At 47.9% G+C, this 19,329-nt stretch overlaps 1 protein-coding gene across 1 annotated transcript in view; it reads right to left on the bottom strand.

Moving 5' to 3' along the window:
* Positions 1–19,329, bottom strand: part of EVC2 (EvC ciliary complex subunit 2) — a 134,228-nt gene that overhangs the window by 58,636 nt on the left and 56,263 nt on the right. The window contains exon 11 of the mRNA XM_032593014.1: positions 3,885–4,209. Within this exon, the coding sequence (XP_032448905.1) occupies positions 3,885–4,209 (325 nt within the window). The remainder of the gene's footprint in view (positions 1–3,884; positions 4,210–19,329) is intronic.

Consider the following 19,329-nt stretch of genomic DNA (forward strand, 5'->3'; position numbering starts at 1 on the left):
CTCTCTCTCTCTCACACAAAAATAAATAACATTATAAAAATTTTTTAAATAAAAAACTAGTTCTTAATGGAATAATATGCCCAAAATATTTTCACGCATTTTCTTTAAAGACGACTGTGATAAACATATAGGTAAGTTACGAGGTCACTGGTAGTTTTTGTTAACAGGGAGTGGCTTGCATGGACCGGAAGGGAAGACTTTTGCCGTTCAGATGCTATTTTTGGAAGCGAACTGGCTCAAGCAAGGCGACCGGTTTCTGAACAGGGTGACTCAAAGAACCCAGAGCGATGGCAGCCTCCTGCTTCGGGCCAGCAGATTGGGGAGTGAGGCCAGGCAGGAACACGCTTGTCCCGCCATCCCTTCTCAGGACCCCAACTACCTGCGCCAATAATGAGGCAACACTTACAACCACATTGTTGTAGGCAGCCTTCTGGGAGCTAAAGGTAGGAGGCAGCAGGATGGGTTAGCCTGGCACAGGGCAGCAGGGGGGTATGGCGTGCCAATGCACCATGGCTGCAGGGAGGTGCGGGGTTGGCGCTCGCTGCCTGGCGGCTCTGCGTCTTGGCCCCACCCACGTGTCCTCGGGCAGGTGACCTTCTCCAAATCCGTTTCCTCAGCTGTAAAAGTGGGATCCTATCAATTCCCACCTCACTCAGGGGGTGTGAAGATGTGACAAGAAGGTCTGCGCACCGTGCTTAGAACCACACCTGCATGCAGCGAGCGCGAAGTGTGGGAGCGTCTAATAAGATCAGAAAATATTTACACCGTGATATTAAGCGGGAACAAGCAAGATACGCAATTTTATGAACTGCTTAAACTTTACTTTGTTAAAAAAAAATAGAGACGGTGCCTGGGTGGCTCAGTCGGTTAAGCGTCTGACCGTCGGTTTCACCTCAGGTCACGATCTCAACAGTTCGTGAGTTCGAGACCCGCGTCAGGCTCTGCGCTGACAGCACGGAGCCTGCTTAGGATTCTCTCTTTCCCTGTCCCTCTGCCCCTCCCCTGCTGATGCACTTGCTCTCCCTCTCAAAATAAATGAACAAACATACATATAGAAAGCAAAAGGCCAAAATGGATGCTGAAATCTCTGGGGTCAGGCAACAGTAGGTACTCAAAAACAAACAGACTGAATGAATGTCTACCTTGGATGGCAAAGGGGGTGCCACTTTTTTTTTTCAAGGTTTCTCTTTTTATGCTTTGGAGCTGGAGTTGGCGAACTTTTCTGTAAAGGGCCAGATAAATCTTTTAAGGTTTGCCGTCACACATCCTATCCTTCTACTTTTTTTTTCTTGCTTTGCTTTTATTTTTCACAATCCTTTAAAAATGTAAAAACAGGGGCTCCCGGGGGGCTCAGTCAGTTGAGCGACCGACTTCAGCTCAGGTCACGATCTCGTGGTTCGTGAGTTCGAGCCCCATGTCGGGCTCTGTGCTGACAGCTCAGAGCCTGGAGCCTGCTTCGGATTCTGTGTCTCCCTCTCTCTCTGCCCCTCCCCTGCTTATGCTCTGTCTCTCAAAAAATAAATAAATGTTAAAAAATTTTAAAAAAAAATGTAAAAACACATTCTCAATCCACGGGCCAGACAAAAACAGGCTGGGCTCATGGGTCTAGTTTGCTGTCTCCTATTTTCTAGTACTTTCCAAGCCTCTTTCCTAGAACGTGTATTATTTTCATAGGAACAAAAATGATAACAAATTTAGGAGAGAAGAGAAAGAGGAGCTGTGCGATGGTTTAGGGGTCAAATCACTGCTCTGTGAGCTCAGCACCGTCTTCAGAAGCACGTGGCTTAGAGAAACTTGGTGTTGACCAGCACAGTCGTGGGGGGAGGTCAGAGAGCGGGGTCGGCTGGCAGGAAGCTGGTGGCTGAGGAGTGCCCCCAACCCCTGCCAGACACAAAACCACATCCTAACCCAGAACCTGTGCATGTGACTCTATTCAGAATGAAGATCTTTGCAGATGTAATTAAGTTAAGGATCTCATGGGACCATCCTGGGCTGTTTGGGTGAGCCCTAACTCCAAAGACAAGTGCCCTTACAAGAGACAGAAGAGATGACATCCCGGGCTAAAAGAGTGCATGTGAAGACAGAAGTCAAGACTGGAGTGATGTGGCCACCAGCCAAGGAGTGCCTGGAGCCACCAGGAGCTGGGAGGGACAAGAAAGGACCTTCCCCTAGAGACTTCTGAAGCATATGCACGGCTGACACCTTGATTTAGGACTTGTGGCCCCCAGAATTGTCAAAGAATGAAAATATCTTGCTTTAAGCTACTAAATCTGTGGTAATTTGTTACAGCAGTCACAGGAAGTTCATACAGGAGCCGAGCAGAAAATGAGCATCACCCTAAAACGAGATGCATGTTAAGGGGAGGGGGACCCTGGGGGCAAGGCATGAATCTCGCCTCTTTTCATCACCACCCAGCTTGCAGGCCGACAACAGATGACCACCGGAGGGCCACAAGCTGTGGGCCCTGTTTGTCCACGTCCAGGGGAATCTGGGCATGGCCGGCAGGCTGGGGAACAGGGGTTAGCAGTTCAGAAGCCTGTTCCTTCCTAAATAGGTGTTAGACCTCCTGAGGATGACCGATTTCTAGACCAGGAAATGGGGGCTCAAGTCCCAGGGACTGAGCCTCTTTCACAGAGGAAGGCAGACATCAGGCTTGACTGGATGCACTCAGTGAAGAACTCTAGTATGATTCCTCTCAAAACAGAAACTGACAGGTTTCTTAGAGAAATGAGAACTGATCTCTGGTCAACAGAAGCCAGCCCTGGGAAGGCCGAGGGTCAGAACTCTCAGAGCTGAGCACTGTGCACTGAGCCTGGGGCAGCCAACACCTCTTGGCTACTTTTCCTGCATCGCCTCTCCCAGTCTCCCTGAGAGGGGGCGCCCTCAGCCCTGGTTCACAGCCAGGCAGGCTCATCCAGGCCCCCAGGAACTGAACCGCAATATACTGCAAAGGGAGTCCAGGTCTGTCTGACAATGGAGCTGGTGCTGGAGGGCTCCGCCGTCTAGCACCACGCAGCCCAGACGGACACCCACACACGCTGACGTCACCACCTCCCTGGGCCACGCTCTCCGTGGATGCATGCTTTCTACTCTCCCCATGACCTCCCACAGCACTGTGAACACATCTCTATTCTCAAATAGTTGAATGAGGTCACACCTTCTAAACGTGAAGATCGTTCATTGAACTGTGAACTTCTTGAACTCAAGAACCATGTCTCATTTTCCTCTGTACTTCACTGCCTAGCCCAGTGCATGGAGACTGTAAGTGATCAATAAATCCTTTCTAAATAAATTCTAGATGGATGGATGGATGGATGGATGGATGGATGATGTATAGATGGACAGGTGGATGGAAGGGTGGTGAGTGGGTGAAAGGATGGATGGATGGGTGGATGGGTGAATGGGTGGGTGGATGGGTGCATGGAAGGGTGCTGGGTAGATGGATGGATGGGTGGATGGAGGTATAGATGGATGGGTGGATGGAAGGGTGGTGGGTGGGTGAAAGGATGGATGGATGGATGGATGGGTAGATGGAAGGGTGGTGGGTAGATGGATGGATGGGTGGATAGATGAGTGGATTAAAAGAGTGATAGGTAGATGGATGAATGGGTATATAGATGGACAGGTGGATGGAAGGGTGGTGAGTGGGTGAAAGGATGGATGGATGGGTGAATGGGTGGGTGGATGGGTGGATGGAAGGGTGCTGGGTAGATGGATGGATGGGTGGATGGATAAGTGGATGGACAGGTGGATGGGTGGGTGGATGGATAGATGGATGGGTGATGAGTGAATGGGCAGATGGACGGGCAGACGGATGGATAAATGATGAATCCCTGAGAGAAAGCAGACAGGAGAGTGAAGCCTTCCTTTCAAAGCTGCCTTACCTTCTCACTGACACGTTTCAGCAATTCTTCTGCTTCTTCCATTGCCGCCATCTCCCTCTGGTACTGGTTCTCTGTCTTCTTTCTCGTTTCCAGGTCACATTCAGCTGTCAATGCCACCATCTTCCGATCATACTCCTCCTGTATTTCTTTCTCCAGCAACAGAAACTGCGTTTTGAAAATGGAGCCCATCCTCCTCTCTACTTGGGGGGAGAGGTGGCCAGCGCTGGTCAGATTCTTCAGCAGAAGGGCGATGATATCTCTGCTGATTTGGGTTCGACAAGCCTCCAGGGCTGAGTCGGCCCGATTCAGGGTTGCAATCTCCAACCTGGGGGACACAAAAGCCAAGAGCAGTCCACTCCGTGAAGTCACAGCAGACACCGAAGGTCCCACAGAGCTCTGAAGTTTTGAACGATTTGTAGGTAACGCCTTTCTTTTTCCCTTTTTCCTCCTCCTCTTCCTCCCTCCCTCCTGCTCCAGCCTGTTACTGTCGGCCAGAGACCAAATTAGCAGATTCTTCAGTAGTCAGTTTGCAGGGTGCCAGGCTGGAAACTACAAGGAATACAACTAATATAAGGCCTCGTCTTTGTCAACAAGTAACGCTTCAACAACAACGAGGAGGCCAAGGGAAAAATGGACTGTTAATATATCTGGAGGATTTTAAAATAAAGCCGATTTTACTTTGTTCTGATTAAGTCATCTTGTGGAAATAACAACTAAATGTAATACGGTGCCCGGGATGGGATCCTGGAACAGAAAAAGGACATTAAAAAAAACTAGGGAGAAGTTAGGACGGCAGAGCAGCAGGGGGACCCTAAGCTTGCCTCGTCCCTCAAACACAGCTGGGTAAGTATCAAATCATTCTGAGCATGCAAGAAATCAATCTGAGGACTAAGAGAACAAAACTGCAAGTCTACAAGTAGAATCGTGGAAAGTAGGAGCTGCAGAGGGTTGATTTGGGGGAGATAAGAACTGCGGGTTTTGGGGGTGGTGGGGAGGGAACCCTGCTTACAGAGATTACTGCAGGGTATTAGCAACAGCAGAGCACAAAACCTGAAGCTTTAGAAGTCCGACACCACCGGGGTCGTGCCTGGCTTAGCGGTGATCCTGCCAACAAACTGGGCAATTTGGAAGACATGGATAATAAATTCCTAGACTCACAAGTTACCAAAACTGAAACAGGAAGAAATAGAAAATTTGAACAGACCCATAACCAGCAAAGAAATTGAACCTGTAATCAAAAATCTCCCAACAAACAAGAGTTCTGGGTCAGATAGCTTCCCTGGGGAATTCTATCAGACATTTAAAGAAGAGTTAAGGGGTGCCTGGGTGGCTCAGTCGGTTAAGCATCCGGCTTCGGCTCAGGTCATGATCTCACAGTCCGTGAGTTCGAGCCCCGTGTCAGTCTCTGTGCTGACAGCGCAGAGCCTGGAGCCTGCTTCGGATTCTGTGTCTCCCTCTCTCTCTGCCCCTCCCCTGCTCATGCTCTGCCTCTCTCTGTCTCAAAAATAAATAAAAACATTAAAAAAAAATTTTTTTTAAAAGAAGAGTTAATATCAATTTATCTCAAATTGTCCCCCCCCCCCAAATTACAAATGGATGGAAAACTTACAAACTCATTGTAAGAAGCCAGCATTACCTTGATTCCAACACCAGATAAAGACCCCACTAAAAAGGAGAAGTACTAGTCAATATCCCTGATAAACATGAATGCAAAAACTCTCAAGAAACTATCAGCCAATCGAATCCAACAGTAAATTAAAAGAATTATTCACCATGATCAAGTGGGATTTATTTCTAGACTGCAAGAGCAAATCAATATTTGCAAATCAATCAACACGATGCACCGTTTTATGAATAAAAGAAAGGATAAGAACCATATGATCCCCTCAACAGATGCAGAAAAAGAATTTGACAAGATACAACATCCATCGTTGATAAAAGAAAACCCTCAACAAAGTAGGTATAGATGGAACATAACCTCAACATCTTAGAGGCCATATACAAAAGACCCACAGCTAGTATCATCCTCAACGGGGTAAAAACTGAGAGCCTTTCCCCTACAGTCAGGAACAAGACAAGGATGTCCACTCTCACCATCACTATTTAACACAGTACTGGAAGTCTTAGCCTCAGCAATCAGACAACAAAAAGAAATCAACAAGGAAGAAGCCGAACTTCCACTATTTGCAGACAACATGATACTCTATGTAGAAAACCCGAAAGACTTCACCAAAAAACTGCCAGAACTAATCCATGAATTCAGCAAAGTCACAGGATATAAAATCAACGTACAGATATCTGTTGCATTTCTATACACCAATAATGAAGCAGCAGAAAAAAAATCAAGGAATCGATCCTATTTGCAATTGCACCAAAAACGGTAAGATACCTAGGATTAAACCTAACTAAAGAGGTAAGAGGTCTGTACTCTGAAAACTACAGAACACGGAGGAAAGAAATAGAAGAGGACACAAAGAAATGGAAACACATTCCACCCTCATGGACTGGAAGAACAAATATTGTTAAAATGTCTACACTAGTCAAAGCAATCTACACATTTAATGCAATCCCTATCAAAACATCACCAACATTTTTCACAGAGCTAAAACAAACAATCCTAAAATTTGTATAGAACCACAAAAGACCCTGAATGGTCAAAGCAATCCTGAAAAAGAAAAGCAAAGTGGGAGGCATCACGATTTAGGACTTCAAGCTATATTACAAAGCGGTAATCATCAAGACAGTATGGTACTGGCACAAAAACAGACACATACATCAATGGTACAGAACAGAAAACCCTGGGGCGCCTGGGTGGCGCAGTCGGTTAAGCGTCCGACTTTAGCCAGGTCACGATCTCGCGGTCTGTGAGTTCGAGCCCCGCGTCGGGCTCTGGGCTGATGGCTCAGAGCCTGGAGCCTGTTTCCGATTCTGTGTCTCCCTCTCTCTCTGCCCCTACCCCGTTCATGCTCTGTCTCTCTCTGTCCCCCAAAAAATAAATAAACGTTGAAAAAAAAAAAAAAAGAAAACCCAGAAATGGGCCTACAACTATGTGGTCAACTAATCTTTGACGAAGCAGGAAAGAACATCCAATGGAAAAAAGACAGTCACTTCAACAACAACGTGCAGAAGAATGAACCCGGACCACTTTCTTACACCATACACAAAAATAAACTCAAAATGGATGAAAGGCCTCAATGTGAGACAAAAAACCATCAAAATCCTAGAGGACACAGGCAGGCAGCAACCTCTTTAACCTCAGCAAGAACAACTTCTTACTAGACACGTCTCTGGAGGTAAGAAAAACAAATGTAAAAATGAACTACTGGGACCTCATCAAAATAAAAAGCTTCTGCACAGTGAAGGAAACAATCAACAAAACTTAAAGGCAACCTATGGGAATGGGAGAAGATATTTGCAAATGACATATCTCACAAAGGGTTAATATCCAAAACCTATCAAGAACTTATCAAACTCAACACCCAAAAACCAAATAATCCAGTGAAGAAATGGGCAGAAGACACGAATAGACACTTTTCTAAAGAAGACATCCAGATGACTAACAGAAATGTGAAAAAGACGCTCAATATCGTTCATCATCAAGGAAATACAAATCAAAACCATGATGAGATACCACCTCACCTGTCAGAATGGCTAAAATTCACAACACAAGAAACAACAGATGTTGGCAAGGATGCAGGCAAAGGGGAACCTTCTTCACTGTTGGTGGGAATGCAAACTGGTGCGGCCACTGTGGAAAACAGTGTGGAGGTTCTTCAAAATGTTAAAAATAGAACTACCCCATGATCCGGCAACTGCATTAGTAGGTATTTACCCAAAGGATATAAAAATAAAAATACAGATTCAAAGGGGTACATGCACCCCAATGTTTATAGAAGCACTATCAACAACAGCCAAACTATGGAGAGAGCCCAAATTTCCACTTACTGATGAGTGGATAAAGAAGATGTGGTATGTATATACACACACACACACACACACACACACACACACAATGAAATATTACTCAGCCATTAAAAAGAGTGAAACCTTGGGGCGCCTGGGTGGCGCAGTCGGTTAAGCGGCCGACTTCAGCCAGGTCACGATCTCGCGGTCCGTGAGTTCGAGCCCCGCGTCAGGCTCTGGGCTGATGGCTCAGAGCCTGGAGCCTGTTTCCGATTCTGTGTCTCCCTCTTTCTCTGCCCCTCCCCCGTTCATGCTCTGTCTCTCTCTGTCCCAAAAATAAATAAACGTTGAAAAAAAAAAAATTTAAAACAAAACAAAAAAAAAAAGAGTGAAACCTTGCCATTTGCAATGACGTGGATGGAGCTAGAGTGTATAATGCTAAGCGAAATAACTCAGAGAAAGACAAATATCATATGATTTCACTCCTATGTGGAATTTAAGAAACAAAACAGATAAGCCTATGGGAAGGGGGAAAAAAAGAGAAGAGTGGGAAATAAACCACAAGAGACTCTTAACGACAGAGAACAAACTGAGGGTGGATGGAGAGGAAGTGGGTGGGCTGATGGGTTAAATGGATGATGTGTATTAAGGAAGGCACTTGCTGGGATGGGCACTGGGTATTGTATGGAAGTGATGAATCACTAAATTCTCCCCCCCTGAAACCAATATTGCGCTGTTGGCTAACTAACTAGAACTTAAATAAAAATTTGAAAAGAAAAATAAAAGACAATCTAGGGAAATCTGAATGAAGTACGGACTTTGGTGAAGAACGGACTGACATTGGCTCATTGATTGTAATAAGTGTGCCATAACCATGTAGCCTGCTGACAACAGGGGAGATTGTGTACAGTGTAGGGGGGGAACTCTCCTTACTGTCTTCTCAATTTTTCTGTAAATCTACAACTGCTGTAAAAATAAAGTCTACTCAAGAAAAATCAATGAGATGCATCACAGGGTCCCAGGTTCTAGAACTTGATTGTGGTGGTGGTCGCATGACTCTATCCTTTACAGGAATGTGTCAGGTTATACTCTTAATATGGGTGAATTTTACAGTATGTTCATCATACCTCTATATAGCTATAAAAGGATGCATAGAAAAATTAATGCTCATGATGAAAAGTGTGGATAACAAAGACAAACAGAAAAAGACTTCCTTTACTGTAAGACCAATATTTCAACACAACCAATGAAGGTATTTGGCTGTATTTGCTTCCAGTTTGTTTCTCTAAGCCTACACTTCTCCATGTTTGCACACCATTTACATAGATGCAAAAACAATTCTGTCCTTTTTTTTTTTTCTTTTGAATTAGCACTGTAACAGGAAACTTCCAGTGGTGTTTAAAAGTCATAAAAGCTTGAGGCGCCTGGGTGGCTCAGTCGGTTAAGTGTCTGACTTCGGCTCAGGTCAGATCTCACAGTTCATGGGTTCGAGGCCCAAGTCGGGCTCTGTGCTGACAGCTCAGAGCCTGGAGCCTGCTTCGGATTCTGTCTCTCCCTCTCTCTCTCTCTCTGCCCCTCCCCAGCTCGCATTCTGTCTCTGTCTTTCAAAAATGAATAAATGTTAAAAAAAATTTTTTTTGTTTTAAAGCCATAAAAGTTTCCTTTACAGTGGTTGCAAAATAGTTCATTTTGTGATGTACCATGATTTTTAACCATTTTTCTAGTGTTGCACATTTGGGTTACTTGAAAAATTCAAAACCTAAAATAGTCCCACAGTAACTATCAATGTAAAGAGTTTTTGGGGCACCTGGGCGGCTCAGTCAGTTAAGTGTCTGATTCTTGATTTCAGCTCAGGTCATGATCTCACAGTTCCTAAGTTCAAGCCCCACGTCAAGCTCTCCACTGACAGTGCAGCATCTGCCTGGGATTCTCTCTCTCTCTCTCTCTGCCCCTCCCCTGCTTGTTCTCTCCTCCCTCTCTCTCTCTCTTTCTCTCAAAGTAAAAAAACTCAAAAAAAAAAAAAAAAACCAAGAACCAAAAAAAACCCACAATGTCAGTTAAATCTACTTTTTTCTGCCCTCCCTTTTCTCTTTTATGCCATTGGTTTGTTGGGGGAGCTAGATTATTCATCCTGCAGAAGGCACCACCTTCTTTCCATGGGGTGTCACTGTTCGTCTCTCCTCTGTATTTCCTGTAAAGTACTAGTTACATCTCATATCTTGATTAGAATCAGACTTAATTTGTTTTCCAAAATACCCTGTAAGTGGCACCATATGCTTCCTATAAGGTCAAAGGATGGCTAAGTTCTAAGAGAGATCAGGAGGTTCAAGTAAGTGCCAGCATGATCCCTGCATCATAAAGTCTATCAACCTTCACCTAATCGTTTTAGCATCCAAGTGCAACTGTTAACTTAGATCCACGATTCCATTAGGGGCTGGAAAATGTTCATTTTGTAATTCTATCACTTCCACATTCATAAAGCTGACAGTCTTCAAACAATCCATAGATTGTTCTGTTCCATCAGAACAATGTTGTTCTGACATAAAGTCTGTAGACAGAATGGATGTTTGATTCTTTGCTAATACAACTGATGTATAGCAACTTCCAAATGGTGGACAAATGAGATTGGGTCCGTGTTTTTCTTTTTTTGGTTTGTTTCCTTATTTTGTTGTTATTTTGTTTTATTTTGTTCTGGTATTTGAAAACAAAAAGAATGCTCAAACTTTTGCCAAATCCCCTGAGAATCTGGGCTTTGGATAACTTCTACTTGGGAAGCTCACAAGAGGAAGAACATGAAATATGTTACCAGGCAGCATGGCTAATGGGGCAAATGACACCTGATCAGTAGATCACATCTGGATGGGGGCACCTGTACATGAGCCATGAATGTCTAGCAGGGAAGCCACACTCTGGACTTCCTCAAGGGAAGTGACTCTGGGAACTGGGGATGTCCCTTGTGGGGGGACCCTGGAAGCTATGCTTGTGAGTTGTTACAGGAGATTCTGGCTCCTGTGGGGTATGAAGCTTTTAAGACAGGAAGGCTCCCACCTGAGCCCTGATGTGGATTACATCTCCTTGCACTGAGCTGTGTCGCCTGGCGAGAAAACACCTCCCAGACAGCGACGTAGTCCACAATGTGACCTGGGGCAAGGACACCCACGGAAGAATGCCTGATGGCCTCGTGGCAAGCCATGTTCCTGCCCCTCTGGCCATCTGCTTACACGGGGTCAAGTGTAGCTTATGGGAGTCTTTTGAGTCCAAGTGTTTACCTGGACCTAGGAACACCCCCTCCTCCTGTCCTACATCACTGTGAAATTACAAACTTTTATGTATTTGGTGGGTTTCAATCAACTGCAGTGATAATTCTTTTTGGTGCTCAAATTTTTCCATCTCAGGTCAAACTAGCTCCTGTGTCCTTTAGACATACCCGATCAGCCTTTTTTTTTTTTTTAAGGTTATTTTTTATTTGAGAGAGAAAGAAAGGGAGAACGAGCAGGGGAGGAGCAGAGAGAGAGGGAGAGAGGGAATCCCAGCAGATTCTGCGCTGTCATCACAGAGCCCGACGCAGGGCTCGAACACACGAACTGTGAGATCACGGCCCAAGCCGAAATCAAGAGTCAGAGACTCAACTGACTGAGCCACCCAGGCGCCCCTCATCAGTCTACTTTTAAGTAACAGCTCTGGCATTTTGTCTCTCATCTTCTCCACCACTACTCACTGAGCAGGTGTGTGTGCTGAGTGTCCCAGGTCACAAAGCAAGAAGGAAGCGCGTGCAGGGTTAAATATCCAAAGAACGAGGCCATGTTCCACAGGCTCAGAAAAAAAATTACTTCTCTGCTGAGAGAGACACAGTAGATTTCACATCTTTAATGAAGATGTTTGTGGCGGGCAAGCTCATGGTCCCCTGAAGACATCCACGTCCTAATCCCCAGAACCTCTGGATGTGCTGGGTTACGTGGCAAAGGAGAAACAAGGTTGCGGATGAAATTAAGGTGGCTCATTAGCTGACCTTAATGGTAGAGAGATAAATAACAAGGGTCTCTAAGAGTGGGAGGAGGGGGCCAGAAGATGAGTGGGATCGGGAGAGGAAGAAAGGGGTGGGGGTACGGGGTATCAGCCCTGAAGACGGAGGACGGGCCAGGAGCCCGGGAGAGGGGAAGTCTCAAGGAGCCGGAGAAGGCAAGGAAATGGATTCTCCCCTAGAGCTGACCCCCTGACTTTTCTTGGGGAGGCCTGTTTTGGACTATGACCTCCAGAACTAGAAGACAATGCATTTGTGCTGGTTGAAGCCACCCAGTTCGCGGTAATTTGTTACTGCTGAATACGAAACTCCTACATCTTGCCCGACCACTCTATCCATCATTCATTCATTGGTTCATTGATGAACTTGCACAAGAGAGTGTTGCGGCTGCCTGTCGGGTAAACTCCCCGTGTTCTACCAGGTACGTGGGGGTTGGAATGAACAAAAGGACATCTCTGTAGGTCATTGCCGTCCAACCACCTACCAGTTAAGGGACCCGGGGAAAGAACTTAGCTCTCCCAGAGGATAAGGGGGGGCACCCTCACAGGGTGGTGTTCAGGGTTAAAGAGGTAAGAAATATAAAATGCACAGTGTAGTGTCTCAAATGTTATTGGTTCTAAGTAATCAAAGTTCCTCGGCGCACCTTGTCCCAGGAGACAGGCTGCGGAATAGAATATCGTGCACGGCTCGCCCTTCCCAACTGCCAGGGAAGACAACCTCATGAGCACTTCCTGTCCAAACAGTTTTAATGTTAATCACCATGGATAAACTGTCAGAAGAGGCAACAGTCAAAACTGCCAGGGCGTCCCCAAAGCCACAAAGGAAAGAAAAATGTGCCTTTAAACCAATTAAAATGCCATGCAGTTAATGAGGCCAACTCTCATCTGTTAAATTTCCCAAATGGCCACAGGAGAGGAAAATAAGAATTAAGAATTCATCGTCTACATACGGGACTGGATCCATTGCTGTGGAGGCAATTCCCACCATCCCCTACGGCATTTTAAATTGTTTCTAATGAAACGCACATAAATTTCCACCTCCCCCCCCAAGTCTCTAATGGTTCCATGGGACAGAGACACTGTGAATCACACATGCTGGGCTGAAATTCTTACTACAAGTTGGCGGAGTTGGTGGGATTCCAACACTGCGTTCTCAGGGAATATTCATTTTTCTCAGGTCACAAAGATGTCATGTTTTCACTGCACTGTAAGGTGAGTGTATTTGCTCAGGCCAGTTCTGTTACACCGTACGAACGATATACATACTCTTGTAAATGAGAGACTCAAACCGGAGTGCAGAATGATGTCCAGCCCATAAGAGGCACTTAATAAATGTAAGCCATTATCGTTTCTTAACAGGCTTGCTTATGATGATAACATCTTTCTCAAAGAAACTGCCCAGCTTAAATTATCCCAGAACCGATTAGGACTCTGATGATTAGCTACTGATGATAAAGAAAAGAGAATGACATTAGTGTCTTTTCCCCTATTGATTTCATGTAAAAAATTAATTGAGTTCTCATCAAACGGCGAGGAAGGTGTCAGAACAAAATTAGGGTCGGATTTGATACACAAGGCAGAAAACGTTCTCTTGAATGTGAAAGAGACCTCACTGGCCTGGAGGGTAATTAATCCAGAAGGAAAAAGAAATCAGCCATGGCCGTTTTTCAATATAAATCCGGGACCTTCAAGTTGGCATAACAGACCCACAAAAAGCAAACAGTACTAGGGAAACTGGAATTTTCTTCCTAGGAGTCCATTTCCACGGAAAGTGATCCTGCAGGGGGATCCCATGTCAGGACCATAAATCACATCAGCATACTGGTGATGTCGAGGGCCTAGACAATGCAAGTTGAGCAGGGAACATACCTCCTGAGTATCTTCATTGTCAAAACGGTAATGAGAGCCTAACTCGGAGTAAACGTAGTCATCGTACGTGAGCCAAGACATCAGTTAAAAGTTACGATAAACCATACGCTTTTGGTTTGGTAAGAACTCAGATTGTAGGCTACCAGGAATGGGCGGTCTGCATCCTCCCTCTGTGACAGTCTTTCCTCTTGCTGATCCCTCCGTGTAGAAGCCGGGTCGGGCCCGCCCTCCGCCAGCCTCCAGCTTCTCCTGGCCCACGCACTGGCCACAGCCCCACACACCAGTCGGCTCTGCAGCAGACCAAAAGGAGTGAGCGTTCCTCTGCCCACTTCAAATCCCTCCGGAACGTTCCTCCCAGCTCCCTTTCAGGCACACGCCAATCACCTTGTCGCAAAAGGCAGCGCACACCGCATTATGTCTGAAAGCACGATGAACTTGGAAGTCACAGCCACTCAGCTTCCAATCTTAGCATCGTCCCTTCAGAGCTGGGTGATTCAGGTGTGCACCTTGGTGTCTCTGAGCCTAGTTTCCCGGCTGGTTAATGAGAATATTATCACTGTGTCAAATGAAGGCCATTAAGAGGATGAATAGCAGTGCCTCTTACGCACAGGCTTTGTTTTAATAGCTTTACAAACATCATCCCATCTAATCCTCATAACAGCCTTATAAAGTAGGTGATTAACCTTTTTTTTTTTAACACGTGAGGAAACTGAGGCACAGGAAAATTAAAATGCCTGACTGAAAGTGGCATAGCTCTTAGGTGGCAGAGCAGGGATTGGAAGCCATAACACGTGGCCCCAGCTCTACCCTCTGTCCTGCTGCTTCAGTCACACCAACACACTCAAAGCGCTTAGCTAGTGCCTGAGACAAAACGGAGGCTAAGAAATGTTATTTCACATTGCTGTTGCTGTGTCTGTGTCTGTCCAGTCTTCCTTGATATCATTTTTATGACAAAGAAAAGAAGATAAGAGGGAAACATGACAAACATAGATGGATGAATGGATGGATGGGTGGATGGATGGGAGGGTAGGTGGATGGAAGGATGCATGTACATATGTATGGATGGGTGTATGGATGGATAGATGGATGGGTGGATGGATGGGTGGGTGGATGGCGGGTAGATGGGTGGAAAAGTGGGTGTATGGATGGATGGATGAATGGGTAGATGGATAGATGAATGGGTGGGTGGATGCATGGGTGGATGGATCGAAGAGCGGGTGGACGGATGGATGGGGGGATGGATGGAGGGTGAATGGGTGGGTGGGTGGATGGATGGGAGGGTGGGTGGGTGGATGGGAGGGTAGGTGGATGGAAGGATACATGTACGGATGAGTGGATGGACGGATGGGTGGGTAGGATATACATACGTATGAAGGGATGGGTTGGTGGGCTGGGTTGGTGGGTTAGCGGGTGGGTGGCTGGACGGATAGATTCACGGATGAGCGGACAGATGGGTTACAGCTAGCCAGCTAGGAACCATAGATAGCTCTTGAAACTCCTCTTTGGAAAGACAGACTGTGTTCTACCTGAAGAGCATCTGAAAGAACTTTGGGATTGAAACATTTAAAAGAGAGATAAGATAAACCTCGATGTCTGCTAAATCATCTTTCCAACCAACGCTCAGATTTTCTCAACACCTTCCCTGCCAAGGAGACCCCAGCCTCTGTGCTGCACACACACGGTGATGGGGAGCTAAGTGCTCCTCCAGGCAGGCTGCCCATTATCAGAGAGCTCAAACAGAAAGGTCTCCCTCTTAATCCCCTGACATCCGCTTCCCTACACTTCCATCACTGTCCCCGGTTCCTGTCTTCTTCATGACCGCCTCACAGAAATCTGGTCATCGTGATCACATGCACACAAATATCAACACTCCAGGCCTAACGGCCTTGGGCAGATGACACAGAGCCTTGCGGGCTGTGGCAAGGATTAGGACTTTGCCAAGAAAGAGCAAGCCAGCACGGGGCCTCCAGCAAGTGGTCAGGGCCGTGGAAAGCATGCCCCTCCCCCACCCCGGCTGGTATGTGGAGAACGGACCGGGGCTCAGGGATGGATGTCAGGTCAGCGCAGGCCAGTGAAGACAGGGTGATGGTCAGGCTGCAGGCAGTGGCCGTGAGATGACAAGAGGGAGGGACAGGCCCTCCAGAGGATGGTATCAGGATGACATCACAATGTGCACAGATTCGCTGGTTCTGCTCACATAGAACTACGAATGTAGACTTCTGGTTAAAAACAAGAGAGAGGGGCGCCTGGGTGGCTCAGTCGGTTGAGGGTCCGGCTCTTGACTTTGGCTCAGGTCATGATCTCACAGTCTGTGAGTTCGAGCCCCACATCGGGCTCGGGGCTGGGCACGGAGCCTGCTTGGGAGTCTCTCTCCCCCTGTCCCTCTGTCCCTCCCCAGCTCTGTCTCTCTCTCAAAATAAATAAATGAATAAACTTAAAAAAAAAAATGAAAACAGGCTGGACTTCGAAGGTGTACAAGCCACCCACACAACGACGAGAAGCTGTACTTGTTTCCAGGGCGGCTGTAACCAGCGAGGGTGCGACGCCCAGAATCAAGATGTGGCAAGGGCTGGTTCCCTCTGAATCTAAGAGGCTGTGCCCCTTTCCTGGCTGCCGGTGTGGATGCCGTGCTCAGCAACCCTCGTGTGGAGGCATCACTTCCATCTCTGCCTCTGTCTTTGTGGGGCGGTGCGGGGGGTGGGTGTCTCCCTGTGTGTGTGTGTGTCTAAACTTCCCAATTCTTAAAGGACACAACTGTAGGACACAATTCAACTCACAACAAACTCTGAGGGATGAAGGTTCCTATTGACCATGGGATATCCAAGTAGAAATGGAATAACCACCTGCGAGGCGCGCTCGAGAGAGTATTTCTGCTCGGGCCAAGAATCCAGGCCACGGATTCTCTTAGCATCAAGATGCTACAGGCCTCCCCATTCTTCTCCCAGGGAGGAGGGGACGCCACCCTCACGGCTCCCTCCAGGGCTTCCTGTTCCAATGCCACCTTGTCCGGAAGGCTGTTCCCGAGGCATCTACTTCACGCAGTCCTTGCCATTCCCCATTTGACCCACTGACCCGTCACCTCCGTACATTTCATCTTCATTGTTTTCTGTCCCCACCGACCACGGACAGCTTGTGAGGACAAGGACTTTTACTTCGGTCCCTGCTGTACCTGCACAGTGTCTGCAAGACACGTTGCTCGTTACACGTCTCCCAGATGCATAAACCGGAAAGCCTAATTCCACGGGGCCACATCTATCTGTCTATCTGGGAACCTGACTCCCACCCTCGTCCTCTGGCTCCTCCTTCTGTCTGAGGCCACGCCTTCTTGGTGAAGGCAGAGCTGGAACCCTCCCCTCCCACCCTGTGCAGCGTCCTGTCCCCAGCCACCTGCACCCCGTGCCACCTTGCCGGGACCGTCTGTGAGTCTGTCTTCTCTGTGAACTGTGAGTGTCCGGAGATCGTGGAGCACTCCTAGCCCACCTTAGCATCCGCAGTGCCGGGAAAGTGGCTCTGGGTGAGAACGTGCTCGGGGAACACCCGTTGGAGAGGGGATGAGCGAGCGAGAGAAGAAACGGGAGCCGTAAAGGGCTGACCTGCCGGCTGGTCTTCTGGGCTGTACACGGTGATCACCACTCAGGCGAGAGTCTTCGGGGACAGCACATCTCCTAGAGCGCTGACTTCCCCCAGCACCGAAATACCCAGGACGTTTAGGAACGTCAGGCTGCAGTGACTGGGAAGAAATATGGTCCCAAAGAGAGTTGTGTACATGAGTGTCAAATGACCGTCTTGGATATTTTCACGCGTTCGTGACAAAACGGACAAAAGTAGCAGAAACAACAAAGCAAAGACTTTCAAAGTAAAACTTCGAACTAAATCCCTGGGTAAGCATCCCGACACCAAATCGGTGAATGCTTGAAAAGAAGGGAGCTTAGGGGCGCCTGGGTGGCGCAGTCGGTTAAGCGGCCGACTTCAGCCAGGTCACGATCTCGCGGTCCGTGAGTTCGAGCCCCGCGTCGGGCTCTGGGTGATGGCTCAGAGCCTGGAGCCTGTTTCCGATTCTGTGTCTCCCTCTCTCTCTGCCCCTCCCCCATCATGCTCTGTCTCTCTCTGTCCCAAAAATAAATAAAAACGTTGAAAAAAAAATTAAAAAAAAAAAAAAAGAAAAGAAGGGAACTTAGAAATCCCACTGAAATTGAAGCGGCAAGGGGGCGGTCTGAGGGTTCACCTTCTCCGAGGCCGACAGACCCCAGTCCGAGTCAAAGCCCGAAGCCCACGCCCAGCAGTCCAGCCTTCACAACCGGGCCGGCCTCCCTCCGTCTGACCATCCACAGCACCCCACGCTGCAGGATAATCGGTGGACCTGGTGTTTCCTGAAGCTCGTGTCCCTGCCTGAGCCCCTGCTGTCCCAGTCAGCCTCACTGGTCACTGGGCACACGCCAAACCCCCAGCCCACAGATCTCTCCCGGCAAGAGGGGACTCTGGGCGAGGTTCTCGGAGCCCCAGGCATCACCTCCTTCGTGGCGCCCAGCTTGGTCAGTGTAATCATGTATTTTCCATGTGATTCTCTGGTGAATGCCTGGTCTCCCCCACCAGCCTATGATCTCCAAGGAGCCGGGACCCCGCTGGTTGGGCTCACAGTAGCTTTTCCAGCCTTCCAGCCCACTGTGGACTCAACAGCTACATGACATGCTCAGGCACAGCAATGAATTAGAAGCTGAGAGACGCTGAGTAACTGTCGTCCATTTCTGCGAAATCTATGGAGCTGAGTCACAGAAAAGAAAAACGTGGACCTCAGTGGGCAGAACAGAGCCAAGCACTAAACGGTCTGGAAACAGGTGAACCGCTCGCCACGAGCCCATCCAGAGCCCTTGTTCTCAGCCCTGGGCGTACGCGAGCTGGTTAAAACCCTCACCTCGCACTGGGTGGGGCACTGTCACCACTCCCAGGTTCACACGAGGACACTGAGGCACAGGGAGGTTACAGGCAGTGCTCAAGGTCATCGAACGATTAAACGGCAGGACCGGGAGTCGGGGACAAGCGCTGATGAACTCAAGCCGTCCAGCCTAAGCCCAGGCCACCTCCTCTGCTCACCAGACAAGGAAACACAGACACGTCTTCAACGGGCAAAAGACGTCCCACCTCGTGCGTTACAAGAAAAGCGCAGGTGAAAGCTACAGGAAGGAGCCTCGGTTTCCCATCAGACTGACCACGGCTACGACGATCCGTAGCCACCGGTGACGAGCATGTGCGACACAGGGACTCGGCTGGAGCCGGCCCGGCCTCTCTGGTGGCAGTCTGACAGCAACCATGAAAAGTTCACAATAATGCAGCAATTCCACCGTGAAGAACTCATACTGCGGTTAGGTTGCCCCGCGTGCGCACAGCCCTCGACGCAGGAGGTTACCGGCCACGCGTTTGCTGGGGGCTGTGGAACACGGTGTTCACAAACGCGGCCGGCTCCGCACTCAGACCGCCCGGGACTCACATCCCTCCTACTTGCCTTGTGACCCCTGGGCAAGTGACGCACACTCCCTGTGCTCTGGCCCCCTCATCTGTCAACAGTCCTCAGGTCGGAGGCTGCTTTGTGGGGAGACGGGTTCATGCACACTAACACAGAGCTGTCTTTCATTACATTAAATTCTCAGTGAAGTCA

Source organism: Lynx canadensis, chromosome B1 (assembly GCF_007474595.2).
Source record: "Lynx canadensis isolate LIC74 chromosome B1, mLynCan4.pri.v2, whole genome shotgun sequence".
Classification (NCBI taxonomy): Eukaryota; Metazoa; Chordata; class Mammalia; order Carnivora; family Felidae; genus Lynx; species Lynx canadensis.